The sequence below is a fragment of the Syzygium oleosum genome, unplaced genomic scaffold (assembly GCF_021117445.2).
Source record: "Syzygium oleosum isolate NSW1041296 unplaced genomic scaffold, Sole_v2.1 Sole_v2.01, whole genome shotgun sequence".
Classification (NCBI taxonomy): Eukaryota; Viridiplantae; Streptophyta; class Magnoliopsida; order Myrtales; family Myrtaceae; genus Syzygium; species Syzygium oleosum.
This window is the reverse complement of record NW_026607485.1, coordinates 34,207,897-34,228,693: the sequence shown is the minus strand read 5'-3', so window position 1 is coordinate 34,228,693 and position 20,797 is coordinate 34,207,897. Positions and strand designations below refer to the sequence as shown.

The following is a 20,797-nucleotide window of genomic DNA, read 5'->3' as shown; positions in this document are numbered from 1 at the left end:
GTGAAAGCGAGACCGAGGTGAGCGAAGAGCAACGCAAGCGAATAGAGCTGAGAGCGAGGTGAGTGGCGTGAGGCAAGGAATAGGGTTTCCTAGGCGAGCAGCGTGAGCCAAGGAATTGGGTTTCCTAGGCAAGCGGCGATCAAACAAAGTGAGGCGACAGGTGAGGAAGAGGAGGGTTTCTTTTTTTTTTTTTGGTCAAATCAAGGTTGGGTTACCCAATTAAGTGGGTTTCTTTTGACTAAAAAAAAAGTAAGTTTCTACTTTCTAATTTACAATTCTACACGGTAGAACCACATAAGAAATAGAAATAACAGTGGCACAGTTGCTATGGTATGATTTAAAGTAAACCAAAATATATAATATATTATATGTTAAATAATAATTATATGTGATATATAAATGGTTGGTTCGGGTTGGACCAACCCTAAAGTCTTAGGATCGAGGACCAATTTGCATAGTGGAGGGTCCAAGGATCCCAAGACCTAGGACCGGCCCAATCTCCTTAGGAACCGGACCAGGACCAGCTAGGTTGGGCCGATCAAAGGTTAGTCCAGGGTCAACCTTGGACTGATGCTCACCCCTATTTTAGGGCATTGGAAAAGTCCTATCCGATAAAAAAAGGGTTAATACCACGAAAAATCCTAAACTGATACATCTGTGACAAATTTATCCCAAATTAATTTTTTGACCACGAAAAACCCCAAACTGGTACATCTGTGATAATTTCACTCTCTATTAGTTTCTGAGTTGGATGATACATGGCAGTTGACGGGTGTATCGGTTTGGGGTTTTACCCTCCGTCTATCATAAGCGTACCATTTTGTGATTTTTCGTGATATTAATTCAATTTAACAGAGGGTAAATTTGTCAAAAATGTACTAATTTGGGATTTTTGGTGGTCAAAAAATTAGTTTAGGGTAAATCTATCACAGATGTACAAGTTTGGGGGTTTTTTATGATTAAAAAATAGTTTATGGTAAATTTGTCACGGGTGTATTAATTTAGGGTTTTTTGTGGTATTAACTCGACAAAAAAAAAGTTTTAAATCTTATCACGAAAGTATAATTGAGTCCTAAAACTTTAAAAAATGGCAATTAAGTCGTAATTCCTAAAACTTTCAAAAAAAATGCAGTCAAATCCTAAAATTTGTCAAATTGGTTCAATCAAATCCTTCCGTCGATTACACTATTTGAAAGTTTTAGAACTCAATTGCACTAACCTGACAAGTTTTAGGACTTGATTACACTTTCATGATAAGTTTTAGAACTTGATTGTACTTTTTGAAAGTTTTAGAACTCAATTATACTTTCATGACAAGTTTTAAAACTTGATTGCACTTTTTGAAAGTTGTAGGACTTAATTACACTTTTGTAACAAGTTTTATGACTTTCAGTGCACTTATCCCTTATTTTATTTAGGGTACTTTATTTCGCAGAAAGCGAATGATTTGAAAAATATTTTTAAAAAAAAAGATCGTCTGAATTACTTACAATAAAATAAATGAACGAAATTTTTTTTCATCTTCGACAAAAATGTTGAGGCATAAACTATTATCGATGATAAAAACATTTTTTATTGGTTGATTATTTTAGGCGATACAAGCGATCATTTTTTTCATTTTCCACTAAACAAACGAAACCTTAGTTGGTATTAGGCTTTTAACTTGCAAGAGGCCTGCACGTTTCATGGGTTTAAGACTGTAATTTTTTTTTCCGTATTATCTGAAGGTTGGTTGACGTGAATTTTCGTAAGAAAAATAACATGTAAAAAATTAAAACGAAGCAAATATTCACATCAATATGGGTTGATCGTTTCATAAAAAGAAAACACAAGACATAAAATTTTGGCCTAATATCAAGAGAAACCCCAAACTGATATACTCGTGATAAATTTACCTCGAACTAATTTTTTGACCACCAAAAACTCCAAACTGGTACACCTGAGACAAATTTACACTCAGTTAGTTTTCATTAAATTTTATTGTCAAATTGTTGAATTGGATGACACATAACAGTTGACGGGTGTACCAGTTTGGGGTTTTACCCCTCTATTTGTCACAGGTTTATCAATTTGTGATTTTTCGTGGTATTAATCTAATTTTACGGAGGGTAAATTTATCACAAGTATACCGGTTTGGAGTTTTTGGTGGTAAATTTATCACAGATGTACCTGTTTAAGGTTTTTGGTAGTAAAAAAATTAGTTCGGAGTACATTTATCATAGATATACCAGTTTAGAGTTTTTCGTAGTATTAATCCTAAAATTTTTAAGAGTTGTTGAATCGTACTAATAAGTACACACAATACTTCGGGCATGTAAAGTAACGCAAATTAATGGAATATTCAGGGAAAAGTAGTAATTCAAATCGTTTGATGCCATATAGGGAAAGCACCTTCCATACAAACTCAGGATATTAATTCATCCACGTATTTATAATAGGAATTGAACAAATTCTTCTTATTTTTTTGTCAAAGAATTGAATAAATTCTTTCAGCAGCAAATAAAGCTGAAAAAAAGAACAAGCTTTAACGAAAGTCCCCATAAAAGTTCACGAGTTTTAATTTACTACTTTATTTTCGACATATGAAAAATCCAAATAGTGCATAGATTGCATGAAATGACAATCAAGGAATATGGCACTAAAAAGAAAATTCACTTATTCTAGGATAAAATCAGATCGAATTTTCAAAGGAGCTAAATAGTATTGAAACTCTTCTATTTTGGTTTTTCATTTATTATACTTCTACTTTAAATCAATTTCAAATCTAAACTTTAGGCAGAATTTTGGAATATTCATGAAAATTTTCTGCGCTAATGGATAATAACCTAAACTAGCATACATCATGAAAATTACTGACACTAATATTAAAAAGAGAGCATAATCACATATGAAAGCACATTTACCAACCGATGCACGTATAGAATGACAATTATGCAGCTAGGTAAGATGAATGTCGGAAGGTTCACATTTGAGGCGGATACATAGGTAATCTAGGAAATTATCAAAAAAGTCTTAAACCTATTGCACTTGTGTCAATTCACTCATAAACATTTCACTTTAGCCAATTTAGTCCGAAACTTTTTAATGATTTGTCGATATAGTCAGTTCGATCAATTTTGGCTGGAAATTGCTGACGTGAACGCTGTCTGTTTTACGTGGCACGGTCAGTGCTAACGTGGACAATTTTTGTAATTTTTTTAAAAATTTTCTGAATTTTTTATTTTTTTCCTCTATTTTTTCTCTAGTTTTTATTTTTTATTTTTCTTTCATTCTTTTCTCTTTTTCTTTCTTCTAAGCCCGAATAGGGTCAGCTGACCCTGGCTGACCACAAGCGAGGGCCGGCCGCTCTTGCTTAGCGCGAGCAAGGTCGTGTGCAAGGGTCACGGCCCTCCCTCAAATCTGGTAGGGCTGCGAAGCACTCACTAGACTTGGTAAGGAAAAGAAAGAAAGAAAAAGAAAAAAAGGGAAAATAAAATAAAAAATCAAAAAATTACAAAAATTGTCCACGTTAACGCCGGTTATCCTACGTGGCACTGTCAATGCCCACGTTAGCGATTTCCGGCCAAAATTGATCAGAAGGACTACATTGACAAATCATCAATAAGTTTGGGACTAAATTAATCAAATTGAAAGATTTATGACTTAATTGGAATAAGTGCAATAAATTTATGACTCATTTGGTAATTTTCCCATAGGTAATCAATAGTAGGTGCAAGTTAAGCTCTCACAAGTTGCTTTCTCTTCTTTCCTTAAATAAAAGAAACTAGTCAAAAGTCGAAAAAACCATTTTTCAATATCGATCTTATGAAAAGTTACAACTCATATGCGGCCCATGTATAGTTTCTGCAAGTTTAACTCCAAATTACAGGTGCGGACTTTGACACCCGCCCGCCCGCCGCCCATCGCTTGCCTGCCCGCCCGCCGCTCGCCGCCCACCCACTCGCTACACTCCCGCTGCCGGGAATAGAAATTTAAGAATAACCTATCAAATGAATTTATATTCTGAGAACAAAAATTTTGTATTGTTATCAAATGCTACTTTTTTGCTCAGAAACTCGTCCAGGGAGGAGAAATAAAGTTTTTTATTTCTAGCCAGAAATAGGGCCGGGGAAGAGAAATGTTGTTATTGTATAATCTAGATTGGATTTTGTGATGTTCCGGATCAAAGCATTGAAAGAGTATATTCTAATTTCTGAAATTAGTTAGTTGCAAGTATGGACATCACCCCAATCTGATTTTGATTAAGTTTGAAATGCAACTCTCCCTAAAATTTCTTTTTCTAGTGCGAATTCTGTATATGAACTCGGGAATATTTGGGCATAAAAATCACCATTAAGGAATTTGTGACGTTTCATAATTCACGAGTTAATCGCCACAAATTTTCTCATTGCTCTTGCATTGATCCTCCATTTCGTCTCTTCAAATGCTTCTTCCCTAATATTTGGACGTTGGTCAGCTTTTATATAACCTCTAAAGCAGCATAATAGGCTATCAGCAGTGGAAGGGATGCCAATGTGCCAAACACCACCCTGCAATATACAAGAGCAGAAGCCTTCTTTAGACCACAATGAAAGTTGATTTGGGTGAACATTGTGCATGTGAATGAATTCAGACAACTTACGCGGTGCTGAGAACGCTCGCATGTAAGCCGTACTCTTTCGCGAAGATGAAAGTTGTAATCGCCTGTGGCAGTGCCGCCTGCAAATGAGGAGAAAGGCAAATCGCTCTTCTGGATCCATAGAAGTAGGATACAAGTGACAGAAGCAGAGCTATAGCTTTGAAAGTTCTATCACTAGGCTTACCTAGACCCGTTAAACGGGTGGATCGGGTCGGCTCGGGTTCGGTTTCGAGTCCGGTCGGGTCATAAAATGGTTCATCCTAACTTGACCCATTTAACCCGTTTATGACCCCATTTATCGAAAGGCAAATTTCTCAACTCATACCCGACCCGACCTATTTAACTAAATCTAGGAAAGCTTATTGCTGATAATTATTTTAAAAAATTGTATTGCTAAAACATCTTCACGCAAGACAAATCTTTTAAAAAATATTGACGCTCCGTTTGTTTTGTGGAAAATATGACATTTCTGGATAATGTTTTCAGGAAAATGATAATATTTTTCGATATTTGGCTAAAACCTAGAAATGAATTATAAAATATTTTCCGTCGTCTGGTACGAAAAATCATATTTTCCTCTGTACATTCATTTTAATATTTTTATTTTTATTTAAAAAAAAAATCATATTTTTATTATTTTTATTTTCTTTTTTCTTCTTCCCCTGGCCACCGGCGGGGGAAGAAGAAGAAAAAATAAAAAATAAAAAGGAAAAAGGAAAATAAGAATATAACAAATTATAACAAATTTTAAATTTTAAATTTTAAAAAAATGAAAATGACATGTTTATTATTTACTTAAGCTTATTGGGTAACCCATTTAATACCCATTTAAGACCCATTAATTTAATAAGCAACCAATTAATGACCCATTTAATTCTATTTTTAAAACTAAAGCCAATTTATTATAACACGCAATCATTGAATATGGGTTAATATATGCGTTCTTGACCCATATACCACCTCTAGGCTTACCTAAGCAATACTAGCTTGCGTTGGCGGGTTTAAAATATGGCCTATCGATCGCATGAGTTTATAAGATGGAATGAATCTAATACCATCCGGGGATCGAATCTAGGCAATGGACTTTAATTAGTTTCATTACCTGCATGATAGCGATTCTGAGAACATCGCCGCGCAGTCCCATGACAAGGGAACTCACAGTCATTAGAGCTGGTCCAGCAATAAACCTCAAGACCATTCCCAAACATGCCATTTTCATGCCACAAGCTATCACCTTTCTCTGCATTGCGATGAATATACCTGCACACATATCAGACGAGAGCAAATATGAAATCCTACTCTTGTAAATGAAAGTAAACAGGTGTAATTCCTTTAGGCCAAACCCTTTTTTATAACATGCCGACACATTAACTCTTTGCTTACCAATGTTGAACATAGCAGTTCCTAACCCAGCTCTTGATAGAATCTGTATGGATTCTTTGACGATGCCTGGCATTTTCACTTTGAACCTTACAAAAGAAATGGTTATGTAAGTTGATGGATATTCAGCGACAATCCGAAATTTCTCGCTAAAGCAAAAGGCATCTCTAGCATTGCAAACCTGTGTGCTATTACTGCCCAAGCAACGCCGAGGACGCAAGCGTAGATGTTAGGATTAAAAGCCAGTTTCAGACCCACAATTTTCATGGCGGTCCACAATCTTGGTCTTGTGTTATTGGTCCTCACAGCCTCGGCCGTTCCCTCCATATCTTTCTCGCTCGGCACCGATTCATCAGTCGTCGCGCTCGTTGGAGAAAAGTCCATCTCCATCTTCCGGAACTCGAGAAAACACAACAGAAGTGGAAACCACAGAATGGCCTGCACAACCATTAATTGAACAAGAAGATCCACACCCACTTGACCATACATTGCTCTCAGTAGTGGTAACCCGACAACTAGGAGATTAGTCAAAGTGAGCAAGGAAAAGGTGGTGATGCACCAGCTATAGTCCACTTTGCTGCTGCACTTGGCACACAAGGCAAGCATCAGGACAGCGAGGGACTTCGAGATGACATCTGCCGCTATGACGGAGTAATTCATCTCGAACAGATTGGCGTGCGCGGCCGTGAACTCGAAGCCGAAAAGAGGGATGATGAAGTAGCAGACCATGCGGTTTATGCCGTCGCACTGCTCGGACGTGAACATGCGCCACCACCTCACGGAGCCGTACCCGAGCATCAGGGCTACGTAGAGAGGCACCATGGCTGTGAGCACCTTGTATACATCTTCCAATCCAATCATGGTTCCTCTCTATAGAGAGCTCAGCTGATAATTGCAGCAGCTAATGTGGCCTCACATCTAGAGTGCTTAGTTCAGTTTTCCAAGACTACTTATAGGATGTATAGTTCGAAAGAGGGGCTTCTATGGTAAGGTGACTTCACCTCATCTTGCAAAGAAAATGAAAATTCTTGTATAGTAAAGTATATCAACTTCGTTAAGAGTAAAGTCAGTGTATTTGTAAGTAAACTTTACTTGTTCATGGTAAATCTTCTCATTTTAAGTAAGAACAATTAGTAGTAAACATTATTTGTTTGTGGTATTTATTTTTAGTAAAATTTTTCATTTCACTTAACATTATTCATAACATAGTTGCAATTAGATTATTCTTATTAAAAAATTGGAGAGAGAGAGAGACAGGTGGCCTGGAAGTGGCTCAATTGCTTTGGCAGGGGGTTGCGCGATCCTTGCCGGCCACCATCAAGAGTGTTAATGAACCCTTAGGCTGCGTTTGGTCGTCCGGATTTCTAAACAGGATATGACTGGATAGGATAGGATAAGAAATCCTGGGATTTCTTCATATCATGTCCACTGTTTGGTGGACTACGGATTTAAAGTCGGATAGGATAATTTTTATTTTTATTTTTTGCTATTCACGGGTCCGGAGGAGTCAATGAAGGAAAAAAAGCCGAGAAATTTTTTTGGTGAAAGCGCGCAAGGTGTGGGGATGAAGATGACGGCAAGTGGAGCGTAGGATTTCTGGAAAAATAGGCATTAGAAATCCTATCCGGGTCTATCCCACCCCTTCCCCCCCGGATTTTTTTATCCGGTCTATATCCGACCTTATCCTATCCTAGACCACCACCAAACACAGGATAGTATAAAACATATCCTATCCCGGCTTTTATCCGGTCGACCAAACGCAGCCTTATTGTATAGTAGATAGACTTATTAAGTATAATTTTTTGTCAACAAAAATCTTATGTAATTATTACAAATAATATGTTTTACTATGAATGAGTGTTTTTACTACATATGAAATTTTTTACCTGAATCATCTATCACACGGCAAACAAATGTACTCAGACGCGAAAAATGTGATACTTCTGGAAAATATTTTTCAGGAAGTCATTTTCTAGGAAAATGACAATATTTTCCGGTATTCGGCTGAAAGCTTGAAACCTAAAAATGAATTAGAAAATATTTTCCGCAGTTCGATAAACGATTTGAATTTCTAGGGAAATTACCAAAATTTTCGAAATTTTTAAAAGAATTTTAATTCTTTTTCTTTTTTTTTTTCCTTCTTCCTTGGTCAGTCGCCGCCACGACGGTGGCTGGAGACCGGCAATAGGCGAGCTTGAGCTCTCCCGGTCCGAGGCCGCCAAACATCGGCAAGACTCTAGCGACCTCAGGCGAGGCTCGAAAAATATTTTTTGGAAAGTTATTTTCCGTGAAATGAATAGAGTCTAAGGCTCCGTTCGTTTGGCGGAAAATATTCTCCTTTTGGAAAATATTTTCCCGGAAGTCATTTTCCAGGAAAATGACTTCCCGAAACATAATTTTCCGGTGTTCGGCGATCAATATGAAAAAGTTTCGGAAAATATTTTTCGCCGGCGACCGGTGGCGGCGGCGATCGGCGGCGGCGGCGGCCGGCGACCGACGGCCAACGTCCGGCGGCGACCGGCGGCGGCGGCCGGCGACCAGCGGCGGCGCGCGGCCGGTGACCTTAGTGAAGAAGAAGAAGAAGAAGCTCCGGAAAATTATTTTCGCTTTTGAAGAAGCGGAAGTCATTTTCCGTAGATTTAGGCTATTTTGTGAGGGGGGAAGGAAAATATTTTCCCACTGAAAACGTTTTCCGCCCTCCGAACACCGGAAAATCCGGAAAATATTTTCCGGGAGAATATTTTCCGCCAAACGAACGGAGCCTAAGTATAAGTATCTTTTCTTGAGAATAGTGCGCAACTTGATTCTCAAGTTAAAAAATTGGATGGTCAAGATCAATTGATATAATTTTCGAAAGCTCGAGATCTAACCTTTTGATTAGTTCAGTCCACTATAAAAATCCCGGGAGGACGTGATGAGTAGGCATTCTAGGGAATACGCTATTCTATAACTTAGTGCTTTGCACAGAGAAAGCACTCACGTCAGTTCAGAAGTGACTCGTTAGTGGTGCTGGATAGGATGCCATGTTCATCGAATTATTCTCTCCGTGTGCATCGAGTTCTCCAGTTCATTCCCTCCCTCCCTACGGTAGAAAATGGTGCTTTTGATTTGCAACTTTTATTCTCCACAGCGGTCATCACTGATATGCCTTGGTGTTCCACTCAGATTGTTGGTGCTCCACTCAGATTGTTACGAGTTGAATTAGTCTCCAAACTTTGACACAACATCTAGAGATTACCCACAAATCAATCCTTTTCGAATTATAACTTTTGCGGTACCCTATCGAACGATACTACACGCTATCGAGACCTACTCTCGACACGTTAGCCCCGATCCGACGCGGACAGAGAGCGATCGACGGGACACGAGAGGCTCGATCGGTGTGCTTCGGTGTTATATTTTCTTCCCACTTGTGTTGAACGGGATAAATTACCCGATCTGACATGGTTTGTACTCGTGAATTCGATTCGCGATACGCAACGTGGTTGGTCATTAATGTGTTGGGGACACGGACATGCACGTCAGTGGGAAGTATGGACATTGCCCTAAATGTCCAATGCGTGCGCTTCTTAAGAATTCAAGCTAACCATTATTATTCTTTGTTAGCTAATGGAATAAAGAAAATGTCTACAAATGTTCGATGCCAGTCGGTCGCTTCTTTGCACTTTGGAGAATGATTCGACCCTAATGGGGTGCATAGGAAAAGTAGATTAACTTTGCATTTGGATCAAATTCCGTCTTGTCTGTCCCCCATATTAGTATATAATAATCTATCTGGTGCTTTCATTAAAAGTTTATGGTGAATAAATCGTCACTTGGCCGTAGGACCGATAAGCTCATGAATCGATTATGCCCAGCCCTTTCAACATGCGTAGATGTCTTGAGTCCGGAAGAATTCGTAAGGGGAAATGTCCTGGTGGCTAACGTCCAATCGTGGCTCTCAAGCGATCGATTCGTGACGATATAACTGATGCCTTTCGGACAAAAGGATGTCTCTTAATCCAAAATTTTGCCTCGAGAAATTAGGGTTAATACTACGAAAAAACTTAAACTGGTACACCTGTGATAAATTTACCATAAATTAATTTTTTAACCATAAAAAATCTCAAACTGGTACATCCATGATAAATTTATCTCAAACTAATTTTTTGACTATCAAAAACCCCAAACTGATACACCAGTGACAAATTTACCCCAAACTAATTTTTGACCACCAAAAATAAAAAAAATGGTATATTTATGACAAATTTATCCTTGTTAAATTGGATCAATATCATGAAAAATCACAAAATGGTACACCTGTAATAAACGGTGGTTAAAACCCCAAACTGGTACACTCGTCAACTGCTACGTGTCATTCAACTCAGAAATTTGACAGTAAAATTTAATAGAAACTAAGAGAGGGTAAAATTATCACCGGTGTACCAGTTTAAGGTTTTTTATGCTCGAAAAATTAGTTTGTGGTAAATTTATCATAAGTGTACTCGTTTGAGGTTTTTGTGGTATTAACTCGAGAAATTATGTACGAGTTGACGCGACATAGCTTTGGCTTATGGGTGAAAGAGTAGAAGCATGAACAAACTGCTCAAAGCTCAAGAGAATCTGCGGCAGCAACTTGAATTCTAATGCAATAACTAGGAAATTTGGTTATCATGAATAATATTCTCAAGTTGTTTTAACCTATACTGGAAGTTGATTTGAAGGAAATGTAGAAAACGATCCTTCAGCTCAATGCAGACAAGATGAAAATGTCTTCTCAAAATGACTTTCAATGCAATTTGGACTTTCCCAGAGTCTAAGGTCTCAAATCGATTTTTATTTGGCGTAACCTCTTTGAGCAGCAAAAAAACACTAACAGTGTCGTAATCTTCATACAACATTGATTTTAATGATATAACTTTTCGATTAACCACTTAAACGCCATAACTTTTTAAAAAAGATTCACTTCAATGTCATCAGTGAGTTCCCTAACCGGAGATCCCACGTGACATTAAGTTAATACAAAATCGTCCGGCATGACTTATTGAGGAAATGATATTATTAAAAGCGTATGGACGATGTCATTTGATTTATGTCCTTGCTCCAAATTGACAATTTGGGACTAAATTAGGTCTCAATCGAAAACCCTAACCCCATTTTCATTTGCAAATAAAAAAAATTACAAATCATTCGACCGGCGATGGCATGGGCAAAAGAATAACATAGAATAGTAGAGAATGACGGCAAGAATTGAGAAGGGCAAATTCTAAGGCAAGCCCCGACAAGGAATCAGACCGGCGGAAGAAGTTGGGGAGGTGTTTGGGGTGCGTACCTTGTTCTCGCGGAGCACGGATTGCACCACATCCTAGAGAAGGTCGGAGGAATGAAGGAGGAGCTCCCCCATCATTCTTCGTCTTTGTTGCAAGGTCGGATGGTTTCGAGCTCGAGCTTCGAATCCGTTGTAGTGTTGGGGAAGTGTTCGAGTTCGAGTTGAGGTTTTGCGTTCTAGTTTTAGGGTTCTAGTGTTGGGGAAGTGTTCGAGTTCGAGTTTGAGGTTTTGCGTTCGAGTTTTAGGGGTTTTTCGCCGCGGGCTTGGGTTGGTGTAGAAGATTCTCTAAGTTTTGATGATCAGTGAAGGACTTGAAGGAATAGACGCCATATGATCTTGCGGAATCCGGCTTGTCTGAGTTTTTTTTTTTTTTTTAAACTTTTATCTCTTGCTTCTTGGACTTCTGAGTTTGTTTAATGGAAGAATGTAAGCGTTGGTTGCGTACCTGACTTCAGTGGTTGGCCTCAACTCGAAACTCTATATGTTGCAAGCTCATTATACTCGAAACTAGTTATTATGATCTTGTCGTCATCCTTTGGATCATTCATGCAAGATCGTCCGCTTTAGAGTTTAGATAAGTGAAAGCTTCTCTCAAATAGACTTCCTTTTGTGGAAACTCCGATTTTGTGGTGAGTAAATAGACTTCGTTTTGAAAACGTTCATTTCTTTTGATACTGTCAATATTGATGTTCTTCTTTCTGTATTTATATAGGGCATATTAGGAACATGGCTATCAAACCTGTGACTTTGATCTCTTCTTTTCTTTGCTTATTTATCCTGTGTGGCACAGATGGTTCTTGCTTCTTGGGAAGTGTGGATTATTGATGATGACTTTTTCTTCTGTAGGTGGATTGCGGGCCATTTTGACAGATCAAAATAAGTTGGTAGTAGCAGTTGGGGGAGTCACAGTTCTTGCAGCAGGGATCTATACGACAAGGTGTGTAAAGAATATCTCCTTGGCCTTTTCTCATCTTGATTTTAGGGTATGGTCATTACTTCTGTTCTTGGCTGGACCATGAGGTTTCTATCCATTGGTAACACGGTTGGATTCAGGCCACCTCCAAAAGGTCAGTGTATATATTTAGATATATGTCCTGGTGTTAGTCCCATTTTAGTCAAAAAGAAAAAGACAGCAAACCTATAACTCTCCCTCAAGTGGGCAATCACCAAGATCCCAAATCCTAATCACTACTTTGTATATTCATTACTTTCCAGTTGGAGCTTTTTGTCCTCTCGTAAGGCAGGGAAGGATGTTGGAGCTTTTTGGCATGGGACAATTGTTTATCAGATTCTGATGTGTGGATCGGAGCCTTCGGATTTTTGGAAACAGAAGTGAGGAGCTCTCATCATGGCGCAAAATAAAGAGCTAAACATGTTGAACAGATTCCTAGAAATGTGACTCTTAAAAATTTATGCGATTGGACTATGTCTTGCCACATAGTGCTTTTGGATTGTAATTTTTATGGATTGTAATTTCAATTGCCCATTTTAGGGATTGTTACTTTTGGCAGATAGTGATTTTATTATTCATCTTTTTATTTTGAATTGTTTCATTGCTACATATATTATTTTGCTAGAAAAAAATGAAACCAGAAAAAGAAAAAAAAAACAGGTTCTTGGGTAGACCCTGAAACCGGACCAAAAAAACAGGATCGGTTCCAAAACAGGGTCCAAGGAAAACAGGGTCGGTTTCAGGTTCTAAAAATTAGGAACCGGTTATAACAGGGTTAGTTTCAGGTTCCAAGTCTGAACCCAACCCACCCTGGAACCGATCACCCCTAGAGAATGACTGCAAGAATTGAGAAGGGCAAATTCTAAGGCAAGCTCCGAAAAGGAATCAGACCGGCGGAAGAAGTTGGGGAGGTGTTTCGGGTGCGTACCTTGTTCTCGCGGAGCACGGATTGCACCACATCCTAGAGAAGGTCGGAGGAATGAAGGAGGAGCTCCCCCATCATTGTGACTGAGGATAGCGGCGATCTCTCTTGCTTCGTCGGAGATATGTTGCCGGAGTTACTCAAGCGAAACATTTTTCAATAGTTTTGGCACCTAAGTCATCGGATGAAAAATTATGACACCATAGTGAATGCCGTATAAAAATTACGCCAATGGTATGCGTCTTTTCCCCCTCCTCGAGAAATGGTCACGAGGGAGTGGCTCCTCAATCTCCAAACCCCGCCGTGAATTATCTATATTTCACGAGACTAAGAAGTCAGACTTAATAAGTTCATATGGTTCGTAAAATCAAATTAGGTGTAAGGTAACAATAATATAAACATTCTACAATTAAGATGGCTCAATCAGGCCCAACTCGTATTGCTAAGATAAGAGTCTCTTGGTCGTTATGCTAGATACGGGTTACCATTAAGTGGCATTGCTCAGCACCTTTGATGGAGTCATTGGACCATACTGACATCATCTGTCTCTTTCACTTGTTGGTATAAAAATCTCCTTTATTTATAAACTTGACCTCCTAAATCTTTTGCTTTTCGGACCAAAAGGAAAAAATAAAATATTTTGTTCTGACCCACTAAAGTAGATGAATTTACTGCATATGTCATTGGTACTTCTCACTAAATGATTGACCAATTGAAATTAGAATTCAGTGTAGATTTGATCATAAATGTAACCAAAGTTTTGTGTGCTATGTAGCGGTTCCTTAGTCCTTTGACCCCCACTCACATCATTTTTTATTATTTATTGATATCAAAATTTCCTTAATTGATCAATTGACCCTTTTAATTTTCTTTTGTTGGTGTTTGGACCCACGAAGTGTCAATTGCATCATTTTTGCCAACTCTCAACTTAGAAACCGAATTACAAAGCATATTAATTTGGAGCTTAAGAAAAAGGACTTAAAGAAAAAATGGGGAAAATTGTTCTAAAAGTCCTAAACCTATTGCACTTTTGCCAATTCAGTCCTAAACCCTTTAATTGTGTCAATTTAGTCTTAGCATTTTCACATTTTGTCAATTGAGTCCTACACCTTTTCATATTTTGCCAATTGAGTTCATCTGGTCAATTTTGACTGGAAATCGCTGACGTGGACGCCAGCCTTCTTACGGGGCATAACCGGCACTATTGTGGACAATTTTTAATAATATTTTAATATTTTTTCAATTTTTTATTTTTCAATTTTTTCTTTTCTTCTCTTTTCCTTCTTCATTTTTTTTTCCTTTTCTCTTCTTTTCTTTTTTCCTTCTGCCGGCCATTGTGGGCCTCGTGGATGGTTGGCGACCTCCGTCGGCCTCAGGCGAGGGCAGCCCTCACCAAGGCCCAGCAAGGGCGACGTGACATTAAGTTAATACAAAATCATCCGGCATGGCTTTTCGGGGAAATGATATCATTAAAAGCATATGAATGACGTGATTTGAGCCATTTCCTTGCTCCAAATTGACAATTTGAGGCTAAAGTAGGTCTTAATCAAAAACCCTAACCCCATTTTCATTTGCAAATCAAAAAATTTACAAGTCATTCGATCGGTGACATCATAGGCGAAAGAAAAACATAGAATAGTAGAGAATGACGGCAAGAATCGAGAAGGGCAAATTCTGAGGCAAGCCTTAGAAAGGAATCACACCGGCGGAAGAAGTTGAGGAGGCGTTTGGGGGTGGAGGATGAAGGCGATCTCTCCTGCTTGGTTCAAGCTAAAGAAATTGAAAAAAATTGTCATTCAAGGCCATGATCCCGGGCTTAACTCCACTTTGGACTTCTCTCTTTTTAAAAAATACGTTGGATATGTTTTTACTAAAATAAATTCATGTAGGATTCGCCGGAGATATGTTGCTAGAGTTACTCAAGTGAAGCGTTTTTAGATAGTTTTGGCACATAAGTCATCGAACGAAAAATTTATGACACTGCAATGAATGTCGTACGAAAGTTATGACAATGGTTTGCTTGTTTTTTTCCCTCTTCGAGCATTGGTCACGGGGGAGTGGCTCCTCAATCTCCAAACCCCGACGTGAGTTATCTATATTTCACGAGACTAAGAAGTCAGACTTAGTAAGATAGAGTCTCTTTGCCATTATGCTAAATTCGGGTCACCTCGATGTGGCATTGCTCAGCAGTCAGCACCTTGGATGGGGTCATTTGACCATACTAACATCATTTGTCCTTTTTCACTTGTTGGTATAAAAAATCTTCTTTATTCATAATCTTGACCTCATTGAATCTTTTGCTTTTCAGACCAAAAGAAAAAATAAAATCTTTTTCTTTGACCCATTAAAGTCGATGAATTTATTGCATCTGTCATTGGAACTTCTCACTAAATGATTGACCAATTGAAATTAGAATTCAGTGTAGATTTGATCATAAATGTAACCTAAGTTTAGTGACCCCAAATGTGAATTGCCCTAAATATGTGTGCTAAGAAGCGGTTCCTTAGTCCTTTGACCCCCACTCACATCAATTTCTATGATTTATTGATACCATAGTTTCCTTAATTGATCAATTGACCCTTTTAACTTCTTTTTTTGTTTGGACCCACGAAATTTCAATTACATCAATTTGACCAACTCTCAACTAAGAAACCTAATTACAAAGCATCTTAATTTGGAGCTTAAGAAAAGGAATTTCAAGGAAAAAAATTACATGTATGGTCACTTGAAGTCGTGAAATAATTGAATGTTGTAATACCGCCCATCACCCTTAGACTAGTAGATGACCTAAGACTAAAAAATGCAAGTATATAATGCTATAGAAAACTAAGATGGAGGGATGTTACTCGGATATCTTTTCAAATCATGTAAACTTTTGTGAGATCATCATTGCACTCAAGTAGGTGAGAGCGCTATATTAATATAATAAGGTCGGTTTGTATATGCTTAAACACATTTTTACCTAGATTCATACATAAGAAATCCATTTCTAACGCGTGTTGCGCAAGAAATATCACGTAAATTGTTGGATGAACCGGATGTGTGCTTGAATTGGACAAATTTATGATATATCCAATGACTTTGACAAGAGAATTTGGGTACTTCTAGAGTACCCCGCAGCAATTTTATCCAACTCCAGCCAGCAATTTGTTATTAATTTCCTTATTCTCCCTCGAAGAAGAATATTAACCTTTGCTCGAGGTGATTAGTCGGATGAACGATCGACTATATGCTTTGAAGACATCTAAAAGCCTCTCGAATCTGGCGCGACAAGATCTTATCGGTCTTTGCAGTAAAAGTTATTGAATTCCAAGATAATACACTGCGTATATCACGAGATTAGTCGAAAACCTCAAACTTTCTCTCTTTGGTAACAAACATCTTATAAGGAAACATAAAACCAGCCCTACCATCTTAATTACACTTCCACATTGGTATAGGTATCATATAGTTGACTAATGAGAAAATCTTTGACTTCCTCAATTGCTCCAACCATTCTAGGAAAGAACTTACCCTATTCCAATTGTAAAAAGAATCTCTTCTGCACCTCCTCAATAAACTCGAAAAAGACCAAAAGAAAGAAAAGAGAAAGCAACCCATATTTATATGATGATTCTGCTATGGATCTCACGTAGTGTCTTTGGTTTATCTTTTTACTTTTGAGTGTCAATGAAGCGTGTTGAAAAGATGGGTGCAAGTCCTGAACACCTTCATGCCCTGGTAATGACCCCCGTCAAGATCATTGTATCGACAGCGACCGTTTTCATATGATCTGTTCTCGCAACTCAGATGTGTCCAAACTCTTTAATTGCTCTTGCAAAAGCAGCAGCTCCATACGAGGAAAGTCAGTAGTGGGCATGATCTTGTTGCCCTATTTAATTGCCTCACCTTAAACTCACCCTCTCCAAACCTTCCTTAAAACACAAGCACGAGCGCTAAGAACGAAAGACTTATGGACGGAGAGAGGATTTGAAGAGTGCAATGGCGATGTCTTACGGTGTCACACACTGTGTGATCTTCCCTACTCTTCTTCTACTTCTCCTCCTCTTCTTTCTGTACCTGTCTCCTGCGAATCAATCTGTTTCCACGTACTTTAGCCCGGTCCGAGACACCAACCGCCACTCGACGCAAGTCTTGCCTTCGATCTCTTTGGAAACCCTCAAATCTTCCCTCCATGTTTCTCCCCATCAGACCAATTCTAGTTCTATCCAAATTAACAAGGTGAGGAAATACTGTTCTTATCTTTTCGGTTCATCTTTACGATTCGATATATAGATGCATGTGCAGATAATGTGCGTTTTATGATGGTTTTCGGGTTTTTGATTACTGCAAAAAAAATCCAGGTGCAGAAGAAGATCAGTAGTTTGCGGAGAGTAGAAAAGGATTTAGCTAGAGCACGAGCGGCGATTCGCGACGCGGTTCGTGCCCGGAACTATACGTCAGACAAAGAGGAGACATTCGTCCCCCGGGGATCCATCTACCGGAATGCTTATGCTTTTCATCAGTTGAGTTTGAGCCCATTCCCTTCCTTTGTCTGTTTCACACAACCATAATCTCATCCAAGCATAATTAGATGCATGAAATGTGTATGTTTCCGTCATCTATATCCAATGGTATTTCTGTAAATCATCTTCTACGAACTGAATCTTTAACTGGACCTGATAAAACTTCTCTTTTTTTTTTGAGACACATAACATGCTGGTTGAAAGAGTGTGGACTATAGTTGACTATTTTTGGCATAAAGTATGGACAATAATGGCTGATTGCAATGTCCATTCTCGTGTTTAATTGCATTAACTGATGGGAACACCCATCTCACGAAGTCAGGCATGAAGAGTTTGAGGTTTTCCTCAAGGACAAGTGCAATTAATGGGAAGTCTATATTGTGTTGTTTGTCTACGTAATTGACCAAATTCTAATATCGAGAATTCTGATTGCTGAAATACGTGTAGATTACATCATCAACAAGGAAAAATCATTCAGTAGTTCATCAATGATACTAACTAGTTTGGCTCGCTCGAGCCATTGTTATTTGTCTTCGCGATGGGGAGTTTTAAGTAGAATGGATGTGAGCGTCCCGAATTCCTGCTTGTAACTGTATGAATAAGAACTTTGCATTTTCAAAACTGATGCAAAAGTGACGGGTCTGATGCATTGACATGACATAGTAATAGAAAAACTATGGTTGCTTCACAAAATTGCCATCCCTTGTCACTACACCAGACTTGTTCATAATTATAACACAATCCGCTGAATGATGATGATCAGGAGTCATATCGAGATGGTGAAGAGATTCAAGATATGGAGCTACAGGGAAGGAGAGCTGCCCTTGGTGCATCAAGGGCCAGTGAGCGACATATACAGTATCGAGGGCCAGTTCATCGACGAGCTGGAGAGCGGGCTCAGCCCCTTCTTGGCCCGCCGTCCCGACCAGGCCCACGCCTTCTTCTTGCCGATGAGCATTGCCAATATCATAACCTACATCTACATGCCCATCACCACCTATGCCCGAGACCAACTCATTCGCACCTTCACTGATTACGTCGATGTGGTGGCTCATAAGTACCCTTTTTGGAACAGAAGCCTCGGTGCCGACCATTTCATGGTCTCTTGCCATGATTGGGTACGTGTCTGTGCGTGTGTCTTGATCAACTTGTTCAATTCTTCTCAATTTACTTCTTGTACTCTTCAAATCACTAGTGGAAATGGGCATTTCAGGCACCAGAGGTCACACGAGCAGACACAAAAAAGTTCAAGAACTTCGTAAGAGTGCTTTGCAATGCAAACACTTCCGAGGGATTCAACCCCACGAGAGATGCCTCACTCCCTGAGTTCAAATTGCCTCTTTACAATATCACCATACCCCATCTTGGGCTGCCACCGAGCAAGCGCAGCATCTTTGCCTTCTTCGCCGGAGGCCCTCATGGGGACATCAGGAAGATCCTGCTTCACCATTGGAAGGACAAGGACAGTGAAGTCCAAGTCCACGAGTACCTCCCAAGCGGCCAAAACTACATGCAATACATGGGCCAGAGCAAGTTCTGCCTTTGCCCGAGCGGCTTTGAGGTCGCAAGCCCTAGGCTGGTCGAGTCGATCCACTCGGGGTGCGTCCCAGTGATCATTTCAGCCCACTACCCCCTGCCGTTCGGCGACGTCCTCGATTGGAGCAAGTTCTCAATAACAGTACCTGTTGAGAAGATTGCGGAGATGAAGGCCATACTGAAGCGGGTCTCGGAAGCCGAGTACTTGAAGTTGCAAAGGAGAGGGACCCAGGTCCGGCGACATTTCGAGCTGAATCGGCCGGCGAAACCCTTCGACGTGCTACACATGGTGCTGCATTCAGTTTGGCTTAGGAGGCTCAACGTTGGCTTGGCAGGGTAGTTCAGCACAAAGCGCACGCATCATCAGTGCCCTCTTCCGTGTGAAGTTTCCTGGGGCGATTGTTTGAATGTGATGAGGTGCTAAATTTGTAAATTTATCAGAAAATATAGATCTAAGATAATTGGTGTGTTGCACGTGGATAGATCGTATTGCAATTTTTTTTATGAATTTTTTTAGTGTGAAAGGAAATATTAGTGTTAATTTTTGGATCCTTATTTTTTGCCAACTTAAATGTCATTGGTTACAATTAAATAATTGGTTTTTCCATTTCTAAAAATGTACAATATTTTTTCAATAAATCAACATATCAATGGCTACTGATAAAATTAGTTATTTAAAAAAAAACTAATACATTCCTTTCTTTCAACGATAAATATATATTCTTAATTAACTAACCTGACTTTAATTTCATATTATTGGAGGAAAATTTGGTGTCAAAAGAATGCATTTTTCCTCTATTTTCAAATTTCATGCGTTTTCTGAACGTCAAAATTTTTGCTTAGCTTTATTCAACAATACTGGCCATATCCCACATTTAATATATATATATATATATATATATATATATATATACATATATATATATACATATATATATTCTTGTCATCAAAGTTAATAAAAAAGAATCGTTACTTTTATTAGTCTAATATGTCTATATATATTTAGCCTGCGTAACTTACACGCAAAAAGCAGAATAATGGCTTATTAAAGAGACGACAACGAAAGTAGCTTAAAATATCAAGGTGCATAAGTCGCAAAATTCAAATTGAATAACAAATAAAATAAGGAAAAAGCCGCAAAAAACCTCAAATTATGCTTATTATGACATATTTACCTCGAATTTTTTTTTTGTGACATCAAAAACCCTAAACTATGTCTACTGTGACACATTTACCCTAACCTTTTTCTTATAAAATAAAAAACCCCAAACTTATACCTATATGACATATTTATCTTTCGTCGAGGTTCTCTTAGATGAATTTTCAACCAAAATAACATCGTTTGATGCCAATTTTGTTTGCATTTTAGCATCCATATAGGCACATTGACATAATTTTGACGGAGGGTAAATGTGTCGGACAGGTAGAAGTTTATGATTTTGGGTGTCATGGAAAAGAGTTTAGGATAAATGTGTCACAGTTAATATAATTTAGAATTTTTTATTACTTTTGCTCAAATAAAATATAAAAGCTAATTTTTTTCGGATGATAAAGTTGTTTGTGATACTAATGTTTA

The 20,797-nt window shown here is 38.5% G+C and overlaps 3 protein-coding genes across 5 annotated transcripts in view; 2 read left to right on the top strand and 1 right to left on the bottom strand.

Annotated features, from left to right (window-relative positions):
* The window catches only part of LOC115678937 (protein LUTEIN DEFICIENT 5, chloroplastic), an 83,931-nt gene that overhangs the window by 6,959 nt on the left and 56,175 nt on the right, over nucleotides 1-20,797 (top strand). The window lies entirely within an intron of this gene.
* Nucleotides 4,313-6,997, bottom strand: LOC115680043 (auxin efflux carrier component 5). Of its 3 annotated transcripts, XM_056312200.1 has the most exons (6): nucleotides 6,725-6,862; nucleotides 6,180-6,578; nucleotides 6,002-6,087; nucleotides 5,721-5,878; nucleotides 4,622-4,698; nucleotides 4,313-4,529 (listed from the first exon to the last, which is right to left on the bottom strand). In XM_056312200.1, exons 2-6 carry the CDS (start codon nucleotides 6,485-6,487, stop codon nucleotides 4,460-4,462), a joined length of 699 nt encoding a protein of 232 aa, XP_056168175.1. In that variant the 5' UTR covers nucleotides 6,488-6,578; nucleotides 6,725-6,862; the 3' UTR covers nucleotides 4,313-4,459. The 3 variants fall into 3 exon arrangements, with proteins under 3 accessions (XP_056168175.1, XP_030459653.1, XP_056168170.1); XM_030603793.2 differs by having other exon boundaries at nucleotides 6,180-6,997; XM_056312195.1 differs by lacking the exon at nucleotides 4,313-4,529 and having other exon boundaries at nucleotides 4,618-4,698; nucleotides 6,180-6,997.
* Nucleotides 17,110-19,642, top strand: LOC115680539 (probable glycosyltransferase At5g20260). The gene is made up of 4 exons (XM_056312175.1): nucleotides 17,110-17,401; nucleotides 17,524-17,684; nucleotides 18,449-18,803; nucleotides 18,899-19,642. Exons 1-4 carry the CDS (start codon nucleotides 17,162-17,164, stop codon nucleotides 19,559-19,561), a joined length of 1,419 nt encoding a protein of 472 aa, XP_056168150.1. The 5' UTR covers nucleotides 17,110-17,161; the 3' UTR covers nucleotides 19,562-19,642.

Bases quoted from the DNA above. Each gene is read 5' to 3' on its own strand.
- LOC115680539 (XM_056312175.1), top strand. From the start codon at position 17,162: ATGGCGATGTCTTACGGTGTCACACACTGTGTGATCTTCCCTACTCTT. The intron at 17,402-17,523 runs GTGAGGAAATAC...AAAAAAATCCAG, and splicing joins GTTCTATCCAAATTAACAAG to GTGCAGAAGAAGATCAGTAG. The intron at 17,685-18,448 runs GTTGAGTTTGAG...GATGATGATCAG, and splicing joins AATGCTTATGCTTTTCATCA to GAGTCATATCGAGATGGTGA.
- LOC115680043 (XM_030603793.2), bottom strand. From the start codon at position 6,859: ATGATTGGATTGGAAGATGTATACAAGGTGCTCACAGCCATGGTGCCT. The intron at 5,879-6,001 runs GTAAGCAAAGAG...ATATGTGTGCAG, and splicing joins AACTGCTATGTTCAACATTG to GTATATTCATCGCAATGCAG. The intron at 4,530-4,621 runs GTAAGTTGTCTG...TGTATATTGCAG, and splicing joins GCGAGCGTTCTCAGCACCGC to GGTGGTGTTTGGCACATTGG.